Genomic DNA, 13,876 nt, shown 5'->3' with positions numbered 1-13,876 from the left:
AGTATTGACATGACTGGATGCATGTAATATTGGCATGGCTGGATGTGGCATGGCTGGATGTATGTAGTATTGGCATGGCTGGATGCATGTAGTATTGGCATGGCTGGATGTATATAGTATTGGCATGGCTGGATGTATATAGTATTGGCATGGCTGGATGTATATAGTATTGGCATGGCTGGATGCATGTAATATTGGCATGGCTGGATGCATGTAGTATTGGCATGGCTGGATGCATGTAATATTGACATGGCTGGATTCATGTAGTATTGACATGGCTGGATTCATGTAGTATTGGCATGGCTATATGTATGTAGTATTGGCATGGCTGGATGTATGTAGTATTGGCATGGCTGGATGTATGTAGTATTGGCATGGCTATATGTATGTAGTATTGGCATGGCTGGATGTATGTAGTATTGGCATGGCTATATGTATGTAGTATTGGCATGGCTGGATGTATGTAGTATTGGCATGGCTGGATGTATGTAGTATTGGCATGGCTATATGTATGTAGTATTGGCATGGCTATATGTATGTAGTATTGGCATGGCTATATGTATGTAGTATTGGCATGGCTGGATGTATGTAGTATTGGCATGGCTATATGTATGTAGTATTGGCATGGCTGGATGTATGTAGTATTGGCATGGCTATATGTATGTAGTATTGGCATGGCTGGATGTATTTAGTATTGGTATGGCATGACTGGATGCATGTAGTATTGGCATGGCTGGATGTATGTAGTATTGGCATGGCTATATGTATGTAGTATTGGCATGGCTGGATGCATGTAGTATTGGCATGGCTATATGTATGTAGTATTGGCATGGCTATATGTATGTAGTAATGGCATGGCTATATGTATGTAGTATTGGCATGGCTATATGCATGTAGTATTGGCATGACTGGATGTATGTAGTATCGGCATGGCTGGATGTATGTAATATTGGCATGGCTGGATGTATGTAGTATTGACATGACTGGATACATGTAGCACAGGACTTGGTAAAATTGTAGTCAGAAAATATTTAGACCAAAGTTTGAAGAGCTTGTTGAAAGTAACATTAAGGAGAGCTAATATTCCTGCATAGCCATGGATGGGAATAATTGTCCAGAATAGTCCCATGCCCCTTACTCAAGTTAGGGCAGTTGGTGCCATAGTATGACATTATTATTTGCTTAAGGCTTTGTAACATTGCACTCAAGGTTGATGGAGTTCTTTTTTATAACAAGGAGCTATAACTCATGTACCACTTAATCTGTGACATCGAACTAACATTGCAGGTGCATCTTAAGATGATCGTGTATGTCCAAACTGTATTTATGTGATCCATTTTCTATGATTTATTATCCCAGCTGTTAGTAGAAATTTGTTATTGCTACTCCTCATTACCTACTGGGATAATTGCCACTGAAAGAACAGGTCATCCCAAAGACTAGTTGGTCCTAAATGATAATGGTGTCCCTTGGACATGCAGTGTGGCAAGAATGGCAGCAATTTAAAAAATCTTTTTACTGTAACTACTTCTTAGGGATGGGCATACCAACATGGGCTTTTCTCTTAAAGACTTCTAATAATGTCTTGTTGGTCCTAAATGAAAATGGTGCTGATCTAATTTCTAGAATGGTTGACGTGATGTCCATCTTGATAATCTTATGATCAATAATCTTCCTGAATAGATGGTGGTATTTACTTGGTCTTTTTGCTACAAGACTTATTATGATATCTAGTTAGTCCCAAGTGAATATTGTAGTCTGACATCCAATATTGATGAATTTAAGACCATTTGAAAATCTTGTTATCAGCACACCTTCAGAATGTATGTTCATATTGACATGGTATTTTCATGAAAAGAATTTTTGTGGTGTACAGTTGGTTATAATGAAAATGATGCCAACCTGTCCCTCGGTATGGCTGCTATGGTGGCCACCTTTAAAACCTTGTTACCATTTTTTCTACTAAATGGTTTGTCATATTGACATGGGGTTTTCACCAAAAGAGTTGCTTGGCCCCTAAATGAAAATATGGCATCTGAACCACTGACCCACGAGAAGCTACTGGCAAGCTTTCTTACATACCCACATTAGCCGAATCCAAGACTTGAACCCACACAGACAGAGGTGAGATGGCAGTGATCCGTAATGGAGAGCGCTTTAGACCACTCGGCCAATCAGGGCCCCCAGTTGTGTATGGGCTTTAATTGCCAAAATACTTTTCCTAATGTTACAAAATTTACAGTGAGGATGCATCTTTGTACATACTGGAGACACAAGAACTGGGTCATCATGACATTTTCACCTTGATATTGAGCACATGATGTGGCCACAGTACTCTAATTTCCATACCATTTAACATTTTCATCCAGGTTGGCCTTAATAGGTACATCATGGGATTAAGGATCATATGCCAAAACTGGATTGTTATGGCCTACTTTCTACACTCTTTGAAAGATACCAATGAATGCCAAGGTGGTGGGTATATCTTGAGTGTTCCTGCTCATGAACAACATTGGTTTATATATTATCTCAAGACGTTAAAGTGTCAAGTAAAAATCTACTGATAATTTTGCTCTATTTTGACAGCATATTGTATATTTAGTATCTACTTACACCAGTATTAGTATAGATTTAAGTTATATAATTGTTATGTACATATGTGAAAGCCACATACAGTCAAACCTGTCACTAATGGTCACTCACTTGAAGAGGCAAAACTGGCTGTTGTACAAAGGTGACTACTGTGCACAGCTTCACCTTTTTGGTTGTTGAAGAAATACCCATCACCAAAAACCATGATTATTATTATTATTATTATTATTATTGTTGTTGTTTTATGGGCAATATACAACAAATTCATAGTTACATGATACATGGTGTTCTCTCCAAAATTTATATTCGACACAAGATTACTTCATCCTGCTCATCTTAATCCATCCTATAAATGAAATAATCACAGACTTAAAAAATTATACATCAATCTTAGCTTGTTGATTCTATTAGTCAGATGCTTAACTTGCCAAGATCAAAAGACATTCAACTTCTGTGTGATGAACAGAAAATCAAAAGAAACCATATATGGTTATTCATTGTGACCCATGAACTGAACCTTTACCCACCTTTATATAAACATTTTGAATATTGAATGACCCCTAACCTAAATGAAAAGGGATGTAACTCTTATCTCTTCACAAAGATGAAAATTTTTCTTCCGAGATACCTTTAATTCACAGGCAGACAAAAGATAAGTACAAGCTAGATAAGAAATGTTCACACATCTATTCACCTGATATTCCTTTATCTAAACTATGCCTTCATCGTAAAGCAAAATTCAATTTGCACAGACTGAACAATGTTGATACATTCTAGTGATCACTTAAGGCAGGGAGAAATCATTGTTGGTTATGAAACACTTGGCTGCTGTCCACAGAAGGCAGATGACTTTTATATACAGGACATTTATAAAGGAAATTTACAGTGGAGGATAGAATGGCCATTGTGAACAGGTGACTGCTGAATAAAAGTTACCATTAGGACAAGTTTCACTGTATTTGTTGAACATAAACTTTTAACTTTAATTCATGCTATTTCTATATTTTCAGGTGTAAAAGCTGTACATCAGAAAGTAATGGTGGATGTAATTGGTGTGTTTCCAATAATATAGTGATTTGCAGTACCAATGGTTCTTGTCCCACAAATCTTACATACGATCAGGTAATGGGAAGCTTTCAACTTTACCTGTAGTTAATTATACACTCACCTCATAGAGTAAGAGGTATATCGGATTGCACATGCATTCTCTTCCTTCCATCAGGTCTTTTACACAACCTTGTGAGCGAAAAGCAATTAGCTTCAGTTTTTGTTTGATTGTTGTGAAACCTGGTAGATATTTAGGTCATTATTTAAAGATTTGCATATTGACAAATCACTAAATTCTAGCTCACCAGGCTGTAAGACCTTGCATATGTCATGCATCCTGCATGTACAGTCTGTCATCTGTCAAGCTCCCTGAAAAACAATTAGTCGATTTTAATGAAATTTGTTAGGAATGTTTCAGAGGACATGCTCTACAAAACTTTTGATTGGATTGTCTCCCTTAACAGTGGTGTAGCTTTAATAACAATGAAAATGGAAAATCTATTTTAGACTTCTTTCTAGAACAACTCATTCCCTTTGATGAAACTTGGTAGGAATGTTTCTAAAGATATGCTCTGTCAAATTTTTATCAGGGTGGTCCCTCTAGTCATGGTGTGACTTCCTTAGGAACCTGTTGATAAATATGTTTTTAACTTCTCTAGAATGGTCAAAATAATTTCAATCCAAGTTTGTTAAAATGTTTCTTATGATATTCTTGACAAAATTGTGACTTTTACTGCAGCCATTTGGAAAATCTGTTTTCATTGGTTTCACTAGAAATACTTTGATCAAACATAGTAGTAATCTTTATTTTGACACACTATTAAAATTGTGTCTGGAGTGTCTCTCTTGACAACATTGTGGAATTTTGCATCTAGGTGGAATACTTATTTTAAACTTTTCTTTTAGAAATGACTGAACAAGGTTTGATTAAACTTGTGAGTGTTGTTAAGGAATGCTCTATCAAAATTTGGCCTTGATTGAATTCTCTAGCATTAGTGTGGCTTCCATTGCAGCCAAATGGGGAACCTGATATCAGCTTACCAAAACAAGAGAATTTTCTTTGATATAAATTGGTAACAATATTTCTTAGTTTGTGTTGTGTCAATCTTGTGGTTGGGTTGAAACCCCTAGCAAGTGTAGTTTCCTTAGCTACCATATCGAATTCCTGTTTGTTGTTGTTGTTGTAGGGTTTAACGCCATTTTTCAGCACACGGCTATACATGGTGGCCAGTATTAATGGTGGAGGAAGAACCCAGGAAAACCCCGGAAAGAACCACCGACCCACGAGAAGCTACTGGCAAGCTTTCTCACATACCCACATTGGCCAAATCTGAGACTCGAACCCACGCAGACAGAGGTGAGATGGCAGTGATCCGTAATGGAGAGTGCTTTAGACCACTCGGCCACTCAGGGCCCCTGAATTCCTGTTTATAAATTATTCCCCATAATGGCTGAGCCAGATCAATTAAACATCATAGGAATGTGAAAGTACACATGTTGTTTCAAAACTCTGTCTTGGATGTCTCCCATACTAATGATATCACTTCGACTACAGTGATATGGAAAACCATTTTTATATATAAAAAAATTCTTCTCTATCACAGCTAAGCTAATTGTGATCAAGCATGCCATAATTTTTATTAGGATATGCTGTATCAAAAGTTGCCCTGGGTGTCTCCTTGGGATGAAATGATACACATCTGTCATGTATCAATATGATTCCTGATACACAACCTACAATATGATACATTATTGATACACATATCAACTTGATGGTCATTTATCTTTAGAATGTAACATTGTAATGGTGGTGCCGTTTTATATATGTTGACAGATTGATTGTATTTCTGCATACACCATATGCCATTCTCCTACATGACAGGATAAAGATAATGCATCCTAACAAAATGCTAATGTGTAAATGGTTTTATTCAACCTTTTGGGCCATTTCAGGTTGCTCCATTAGATCCAGTGCAGGACTCATTTTGGTCATCAAGCCCTCTGTTTCACACTGTGTGAATGCTTTTAAAACATTTTATTATTAATTTCATGTCTTCAATAAAATTTGGTTGGCATTATGGTGTTATCTTCAGAGGAGAAGGAATAAAACAAATCCTTGTGCAAGGAAAATATTATGGAGAATAAGTCCAAGTATGGAAGCAAAGATGACTAACAACCAGATCCTTCACATTTTACTTCCTGCAGGTGCAAAACAATTGCTGCAGACACAGACACTCATTTCTGTGATTGAAAAAAAAGAAATTATTGACAACACCCATTCTCCTTCTCCAAATTAACACGGTGACTATAACTCATGCAGTTTGGAATCTGTCCCCCAGTTGATTCTGTGCTAAAAAAATTAAAATCTTGTCGGCATATTCAGTCACTTTTAACATGTCAGTGTCAAAGGAGACTTGTTCTCTGTGTTTCATTTAAATACTCTAAAGATCATTTAATAGCCCAAAGTTTGTCTGATGCTCTATTTTGATCAGATTTGAATGTAATGCTTCTAGTGTGCCACACAGTGAATAAGCTACAGTGTTCTAACTTTTGGTTATTGTTTTACTCTGGAAATGAACAAACAATGACCACCAACCAGAACTGAATGTAACATATTTCTCTTTGTGACACACCAGAAGTCTGGCCCTAATATTTAGTACAAGTATAGATATTATGTGAACCAATAGTGAAACTTTGCATAAAAGTTGCTGTTAAATGAGACTAACCATGGAATAATAATAATAATAATGGAATTTAATATCTGAAGAATGAACACATTAAAATATACAGTAAGGTTTTTTCTTCAAATCCTGAGTGTTTGACCTTTTCACAAGGTCATTCTTCTGACCAGGTTTAGAAAAATTCAATAAATAATATGTTTCCCTAGAATACAAAGTGAAAATTTCAAAAGAACTTGAGTAATTGAGAATGAAATCCAAAATAGTCCTAAAAGATTTATCACAAGTCCAAATGTGTAATGTTTGTGTCTGTAAATAATCACTTACAGTGGGATGACCATATTGACAGGTTTTGTAAAACACTATCATCCAGAACTGTCGGCAGAATCAAGAAATATTTATCTATAGAAACTTGCAGTGTATACTACAATTCATATATTCTTCTAATAATGGATAATACTGGTAGTTCAGTTACATGTGGAAACTGAGCCAAATCTCAGCTCAACAGGATTTATAAACTTCAGAAAACGGGCAGTGCACATTGTTTTAGATGCATTTGTTGATCATCCCTCAAAAGCATTATTTATAGAACTCAAATGGTTCACAATATATGTCAGGATAGATTTTCACAAGGCAGTTCTTGTATATAAATGTCTACATGGATCTGCACCAGAGTATCTTCAGGATTTAGTCAGGCCTTTTTCAACACAGTATCAGTTCCTATCAATGTCATGTGGAAACCTTCAAGCACCAAAACCAAGAACAGAACAATTTTAAAAGGCTTCAAATTTTCTGGTACACTTCTGTGGAACAAGCTCCACTGGTTGTAAAATTTGCTTGAAAATATTACCATATTTAACTGATTCGGCCCCAATCCCACCTGTAGGTTTGATGAGGCTGTACTCTATTTCCAAGTTCTGCAGCATCAAGGTCATTTAAGATACACCAGCATGGGTAGTATTATAAAAAAGTAGACAGGTATAGCTCTACAATGATGCCAAATAATCTGGAAGTTCTAGTTGCACTACAAAATACAGCCAGAAAAACCTCATTTTTGGGACTGCTTTTTCCCCCCCCAAAAAATTTGCTCATGGTCGTAATGCAGTTTTGTGCCTGGATTTTAGACCTTTTGGCCTCAGATCTAAAACAGACTGGTCTGAACTGCACACAGACAGGTGAACCTTTGCAAAAACAAGGATAAGGTGGGCATTTGCAATAAAGAGTGAAAAATGATGGGTCCATTAAGCAAAACAAAATAATTAAAAAAATAAACAAGAACTCCAACTTTTACCCTTCTGCTCATGCGCAAGCAAAATAACCAATGGAAAATGATGTTTCTAATACAACTAGGCATCAGTCTCATGGAAAATCTGTTGAATGCCAATGTAATATGATGTATTCACAAATAGCCCCCAGAATATCTTTCCTTCTCACATATCAAGCAAAAATGATTAAAAACCTCTGGGGCCGAATGAGTTGAGATATAATGGGTATGTTTATATTTCTGATTGATGATAATGGAATTTAATATCTGAACAATGAACACATTAAAATATACAGTAATTGCTGTTATCTTTCATTTAATGAACATTGTTATACTCTTCTTAAGAGGGCCTCAGGGACGTACGGTACTAATTATATGGAAGAACTGTGAACTAGTCTAGAAATCTGTGAACAAATAATAGAATATATATGTGTTTGGTGGTCCATAATTGGTTAATAATGAAAATTAAAATTTTAGTAAAAATATGTTTTGAGAGCTTATCCTATCTGTAAGTTAAAAAAAATATAGAAAAAATTCTGTTGATGCAATTTTAGTATTTTTATAGGCTTGACTTAGGAGTGCTCAATAATGAAAGTAGCACCTGATTCATTTGGTGCCACATCAGTAACATATGTTTGATGCACATGTAGATTTTAAAAAATGCTGTAGGTCATATTGCGTTCTCCACACAAGTTTGTACCAAGGATAGTTGTGCATGGAGAAATATAAGTCTGATCATCAGCACCCAGAAATTTTAAGTTACTGAACTTTGAACATGATGGTGTTTCCATATCTTACTATGGGAGTTGAATTAGTACCTTGACTCCTCAAGGGAGAATAGTCCTTGACTAATGAGTCATCCTCTATAAATAAAGTATTATTATTATTAATTATAGAGGTATGCTACAAAAAGTTCCAGTATTGGATGTGTTGAAGTGCCTGTAGTTTTCAACATGTTAATGTGTCAATGGCCTGAAGTCTGATGATGTGCCAACAATCTTTTGATATATCACAATAATCTAATCCAAAAATGTTCTTGTCTGAAGTCACTATAATTCCAAATTAATGTTCCATTCCAAGAATATTATCTTGGCATCCGTCCATCTACAGGAGATGATGGTGTAGCTTGTTTTATTTTTGTGTCTTCCTCTGCGTTTTTAACTCCCTGCTTGATAGCTAGACGTCAGCTGGAATGGTTGTTTGCACAGCTGTCCCAGTTGTTGACATTGATGTTTGCCGTTTTCATATCCTTCTTGCAAACATCTTTGTAGTGCAGATGTGGTCATCCAGTCAGTCATGCACCTTTTGCTAACTCCCCATATAACATGTCCTTGGGAATGCGGCCTGGGTCCATTCTCTTGGCATGGCCTAGCCAGTGAAGGCGCCTCTCGTTGAGAATGGAGAACATGCTGTTCATGTTGGCATATTCTAGAACCTCTGTGTTGGGTACTTTGTCCTGCCACTGGATGTGCAGAATGCGCCACAGACATCTCAAGTGGAAGCTGTTGAGTTTCCTCTTATGTCTTGCATAGGCTGTTGATGTTTCGCTGCAGTAGAGGAGTGGGCTGAGCACGCAGGCTTGGTAGACACACAGTTTGGTCTTCTCTGTGATGTTGGGGTTGTTCCAGACCCTCTGGTTAAGTCTGGCCATGACAGCTGCTGCCTTGGCAATCCTGCCATTTACCTCAGAATCAATGGAGAGTGAGCTGGAGATGTTGGACCCGAGGTATGTGAAGTTCTTGACAACTTCCATGTTGTGCCCAGTGATGGTGACAAAGGGAGGGGAATCTGCATCCTGCGCGATGATGTTCGTTTTTTTCAAAATGATGGTCAGTCCAAATTCCTTACAAGTGTGTGAGAGGCGGCATACCAGCTGCTGAAGTCCATCTTCCATGTGTGATGTCAAGGCTGCATCATCGGCAAAGAGCAATTCACAGATGAGTACCTCTGTGACTTTAGTCTTAGCACGGAGACAGGTGATGTTGAACAGCTTGCCATCAGCCCTGGTATGGATGTACACTCCCTTGCTGCATTCCTTGAAGGCATACTGGAGAAGCATGGAGAAGAAGATGGCAAAGAGCGTCGGGGCAAGGACTTAGCCTTGTTTGACTCTGCTGATGACTGAGAAGGCTTCCAATGCTTCACTATTGAAGCACACTGTGCTGTGCATATTCTTGTGGAACTACCTGAGGACAGCAAGCAGACTAGGGGGGCAGCCAATCTTCTTCAGGAGTCTGAAGAGTCCACTCTGACTAACCAGGTCAAACGCCTTTGTCAGGTCTATGAAGGCAATGTAGAGGGGCATCTACTGCTCGCAACACTTCTGCTGTACCTGACATAGTGAGAAGATCATGTCTACAGTTGACCTGCCAGCTTGAAATCCATACTGGGACTCTGGGTAGATGCGGGAGGCTAGGATCTGCAAGTGCGCCAAGGCAACATGGGAAAGCCTTACAGACGATGCTGAGGAGGGAGATGCCCCAGTAGTTATTGCAGTCACTATGGTCTCCTTTGTTTTTGTACAAAGTGACGATGTTGGCTTCACGCATGTCCTGTGGGATGTATCCCTGTTCCCAGCAGAGGTGAGGAGTATGTGTAGGGGCTGGAGCAGAACTGGTTTTCTGCTCTTGAGGACTTTGGCCGCAAGTCCTCAAGAATATTATAGATGAGCACATTTTCCAGTATTTCCAGTGAATAAATAATTCCACCCAAATGAAATCTGAACACAACAATAAGACTGATTCTGCCTCTGATATTAAAGGCAAGAATGAGTAACTTCTCATGTATACAGCATTACATAAAAAAAATGAGAAAACAGCAGAACCAGGATGAGTGTCAAAAGTTCATGAATATTGTAAGTTGTTAAGACATGGTCTTTTACTAAAATTGTAATAAAGAACATGCCAACATCAAGTATAGCAGACTGTTCATGGAGAATTCATTAATTACTTCCAGCACTCCAGCACTCAACTATGCATCCAAACAAAATATATGGCTGGTTTAGCAAGCAACTCTACATTTAACAACTGCACATTTAATTTCTGATTAGATAACTGAAAGGGTCTTGTTAAATATTAATGCTGATGAAAATGATATAAAATATTATTCCTGTATAGGACATACTATAATAAAAAAAGAAAAATATTTTTTATATGAAAAGAAATGTGCTGATATCACAGGTAGCCATTGCCTAAGATGTAATGTATGAAGATGCCGAATAAACCTAACTGTGACAGTAGTTACGTTTCATCAGACATTACATCACTGAATGGGTCTTCACATGTATTAATGCTGTTGAGAATGATATAAAATGTTATTTCTGTATACAATTTATTTAATCGTTACCTTTATGTTAGTAAGGGATAGCATCATCTTGTTCATATTTCCATGTTGTTCATTGATAAAATCCATTATGATTTAAGGTTTGATTGGAAATTTAATCTAGCACACTAGTTCATTCCGTATCAGCTGTTTTTATGTAAGGTCATGGTCATCTGACGTAACAGACGGGACTGACTAAAATTTAACAAGAATGTTTTAAATGAACTATATGTGTTGAAACCATTGATAGCCATGGGCTAAGATGTAAAGTATGAAGTTTCTGAATAAACGTAACTGTGACAGTAGTACATATGTTCGTGTGATTCTGTACAGGTTATGTATTATGGGGCGATGTGAAGCTGCAAATGAAAGGAAAGTACGCGCTACTTAAATTGGAATGCATTGTTGATGGAATAAGTTGATTTGATGAAGAAAGGACGAAATTGGAATTATAAGGATTAATTGATCATGGTTGGGTATTTATCGGTGTGTAAATGTTACCTACCGGGTAATCACTCACAAAGTAAATAAAGTCCGAAGGACTTTATGTTAACTTTGTGAGTGATTAGGTAAAATTTACACATCAATAAATACCTAACCATGATCATTTAATCCTATAATATTATTTAGAAAAATAGCACACTGGATGATCCACATCATTTTTGTCTTCTTGAATCAATACTTCATCAATCCAAACATCACTTGCATGAACGGACATTTTAAATGATTGACTGAAGTTTGGAACTGAAAGAACTGGTCCACTCTTAAATATGGCGTTTGACTTATCAAAGCCTCCTGACATTTTTCATGCCAATGAAACTTGCTTTTCTTTCTTTACAAATTGACCGGGGGTGTTCTGGACACAGATGACCAACTCCCAACAGTTGTGTGTCAAATGCAGACAACTAACAAAATTAGGTTGCTTTTATATTAATGTATCAAACTCCATGTGTAAAATATGTAATAATATTGTATGCACTAAATTTGAATATTATAAATTTGAAACCAACTCTGACCATAAATTACTATTAAAAAAATGAGAAATAAGTCCTATATTACGGTATTGAAAATATTGCTAACTCAGAATGCTGAAACTTGAAGTATATACAAAACTCGGGCATAGAAAAAGGGTTATTGACCATTGAGTCAGATAGTCAAAGGTGTTCCCTAAGTATAATCTTAAGGAAGAAAATTGACAAAACTTTCAGTATATGGTTTGTGAGGTGGTTCAAGTTTACTTTGAAAAATTAAGTTTCATGATATGCGATATTCCTGCTCCCTTATAAAAATTCTCTTGCAAAAATGTTTCAGAAAATTTGACCAAATTTGACAGTGTTCTGGCACGAAGACCTTCTTGGTTTGTACAAGTTATGCTGATCTTCTATCCCAATATGGCCTTTGCTACTAATGACAGAAAATCCTTTATAACAAAAAATAGAAAATCATTTTGTACCACTTTTCTTAAAAGCTATTTAGTAGAATTGAAGCAGATTGGAATGAAATAACCTTGGTATGAAGGTCTTTTTTTATTATACCCATGCATATTAATAAGGTGAACTTACATTGGATTGGCTGAGCTTGTCACCACTCTGGAAGGCATGTTTATGATCTGAATTTGATCAGGCATGCAATATAGGCTTCTATTAAGATCATGTATGAGATTGTTAAGTTGGATCCACCTATATTTTTTCTTAAAAATACAAATCTTGAGTTTTATTTTTTAGTAAATATCTATGGAAGTAAAGGTTACAATACTAATTTTTTTAAAGTAATTATGATATTTACCTGTAATATTAGACATAGCCTTACTTGTCAAAGAATTGCATGTATTACTGAAAATAATATAGTTGTTGAACATAAATATGTGTTGTAACAACCACAGTGAAAGAACCAACAGCTTAGTGTAACACATTACACATTAAATTAAACAATTTCAAAGCAAACAGATACTTATTCCAGAAATAGAATCATCATGTAGCAACTGAATCCGATTGCTGCAAATACAATACAGTCAAGGGAGTGAAATGATGTGCAATTATACATATGCAGGATCTGAAGCTTGCCAATAAATCCTACAAGGCCACAGGACTTGTAACATGAAAATGCTACTCAACTTGCCAATAAATCCTACAAACCCACAGGGCTTGTACCATGAAAATGCTGCTCAACTTGCCAATAAATCCTACAAGCCCACATGACTTGTAACATGAAAATGCTACTCAACTTGCCAATAAATTCTACAAGCCCACATGACTTGTAACATGAAAATGCTACTCAACTTGCCAATAAATCCTACAAGCCCACATGACTTGTAACATGAAAATGCTACTCAACTTGCCAATAAATCCTACAAGCCCACAGGACCTGTAACATGAAAATGCTACTCAACTTGCCAATAAATCCTACAAGCCCACAGGACCTGTAACATGAAAATGCTACTCAGCTTGCCAATAAATCCTACAAGCCCACAGGACTTGTAACATGAAAATGCTACTCAACTTGCCAATAAATCCTACAAGCCCACAGGACCTGTAACATGAAATTGCTACTTGTCTATTACAAGATGGTTCTACATTTTATGATGCAAGATGCAAAAATAACATGTCATCGATGACAGTTTCAGAACTAGGCCTGACTCCCAAAGATGAATCTTGGTATCTAAAGTACATGTCTATGAAAGTTTGTCTTTAGAGAAATGAATTCCAGAAGTGGATTGTTTTCATTTGTTAATATCATACTCCTCCTTAGTTGTTCATTTTTGGGGGCTATTTTTTGGATTTTTAGACAACGGTTGCTTCAGTACATTCAACATGTTGACATTGTGAATCATATATTGCATGTGTCATCAAACATTGCATAGATTATAAGTTTTCATTTATAATATCATATTCTTCATGATTAGTTCTCTTTTTTTTGGCTGTATTTGTCTTTTTAGACAACCATTGCTTCAGTGCATTCAAAAACCTCCACATGT

The 13,876-nt window shown here is 36.6% G+C and overlaps 1 protein-coding gene across 1 annotated transcript in view; it reads left to right on the top strand.

Moving 5' to 3' along the window:
* LOC149788899 (plexin-A1-like) overlaps window positions 1–13,876 on the top strand; it is a 336,630-nt gene that overhangs the window by 119,462 nt on the left and 203,292 nt on the right. The window contains exon 10 of the mRNA XM_089975025.1: window positions 3,603–3,714. Within this exon, the coding sequence (XP_089831151.1) occupies window positions 3,603–3,714 (112 nt within the window). The remainder of the gene's footprint in view (window positions 1–3,602; window positions 3,715–13,876) is intronic.

Source organism: Sinohyriopsis cumingii, chromosome 11, assembly GCF_028554795.1.
Source record: "Sinohyriopsis cumingii isolate HCF-2022 chromosome 11, ASM2855479v2, whole genome shotgun sequence".
Classification (NCBI taxonomy): Eukaryota; Metazoa; Mollusca; class Bivalvia; order Unionida; family Unionidae; genus Sinohyriopsis; species Sinohyriopsis cumingii.
This window is presented reverse-complemented; position numbering and strand designations above follow the sequence as displayed.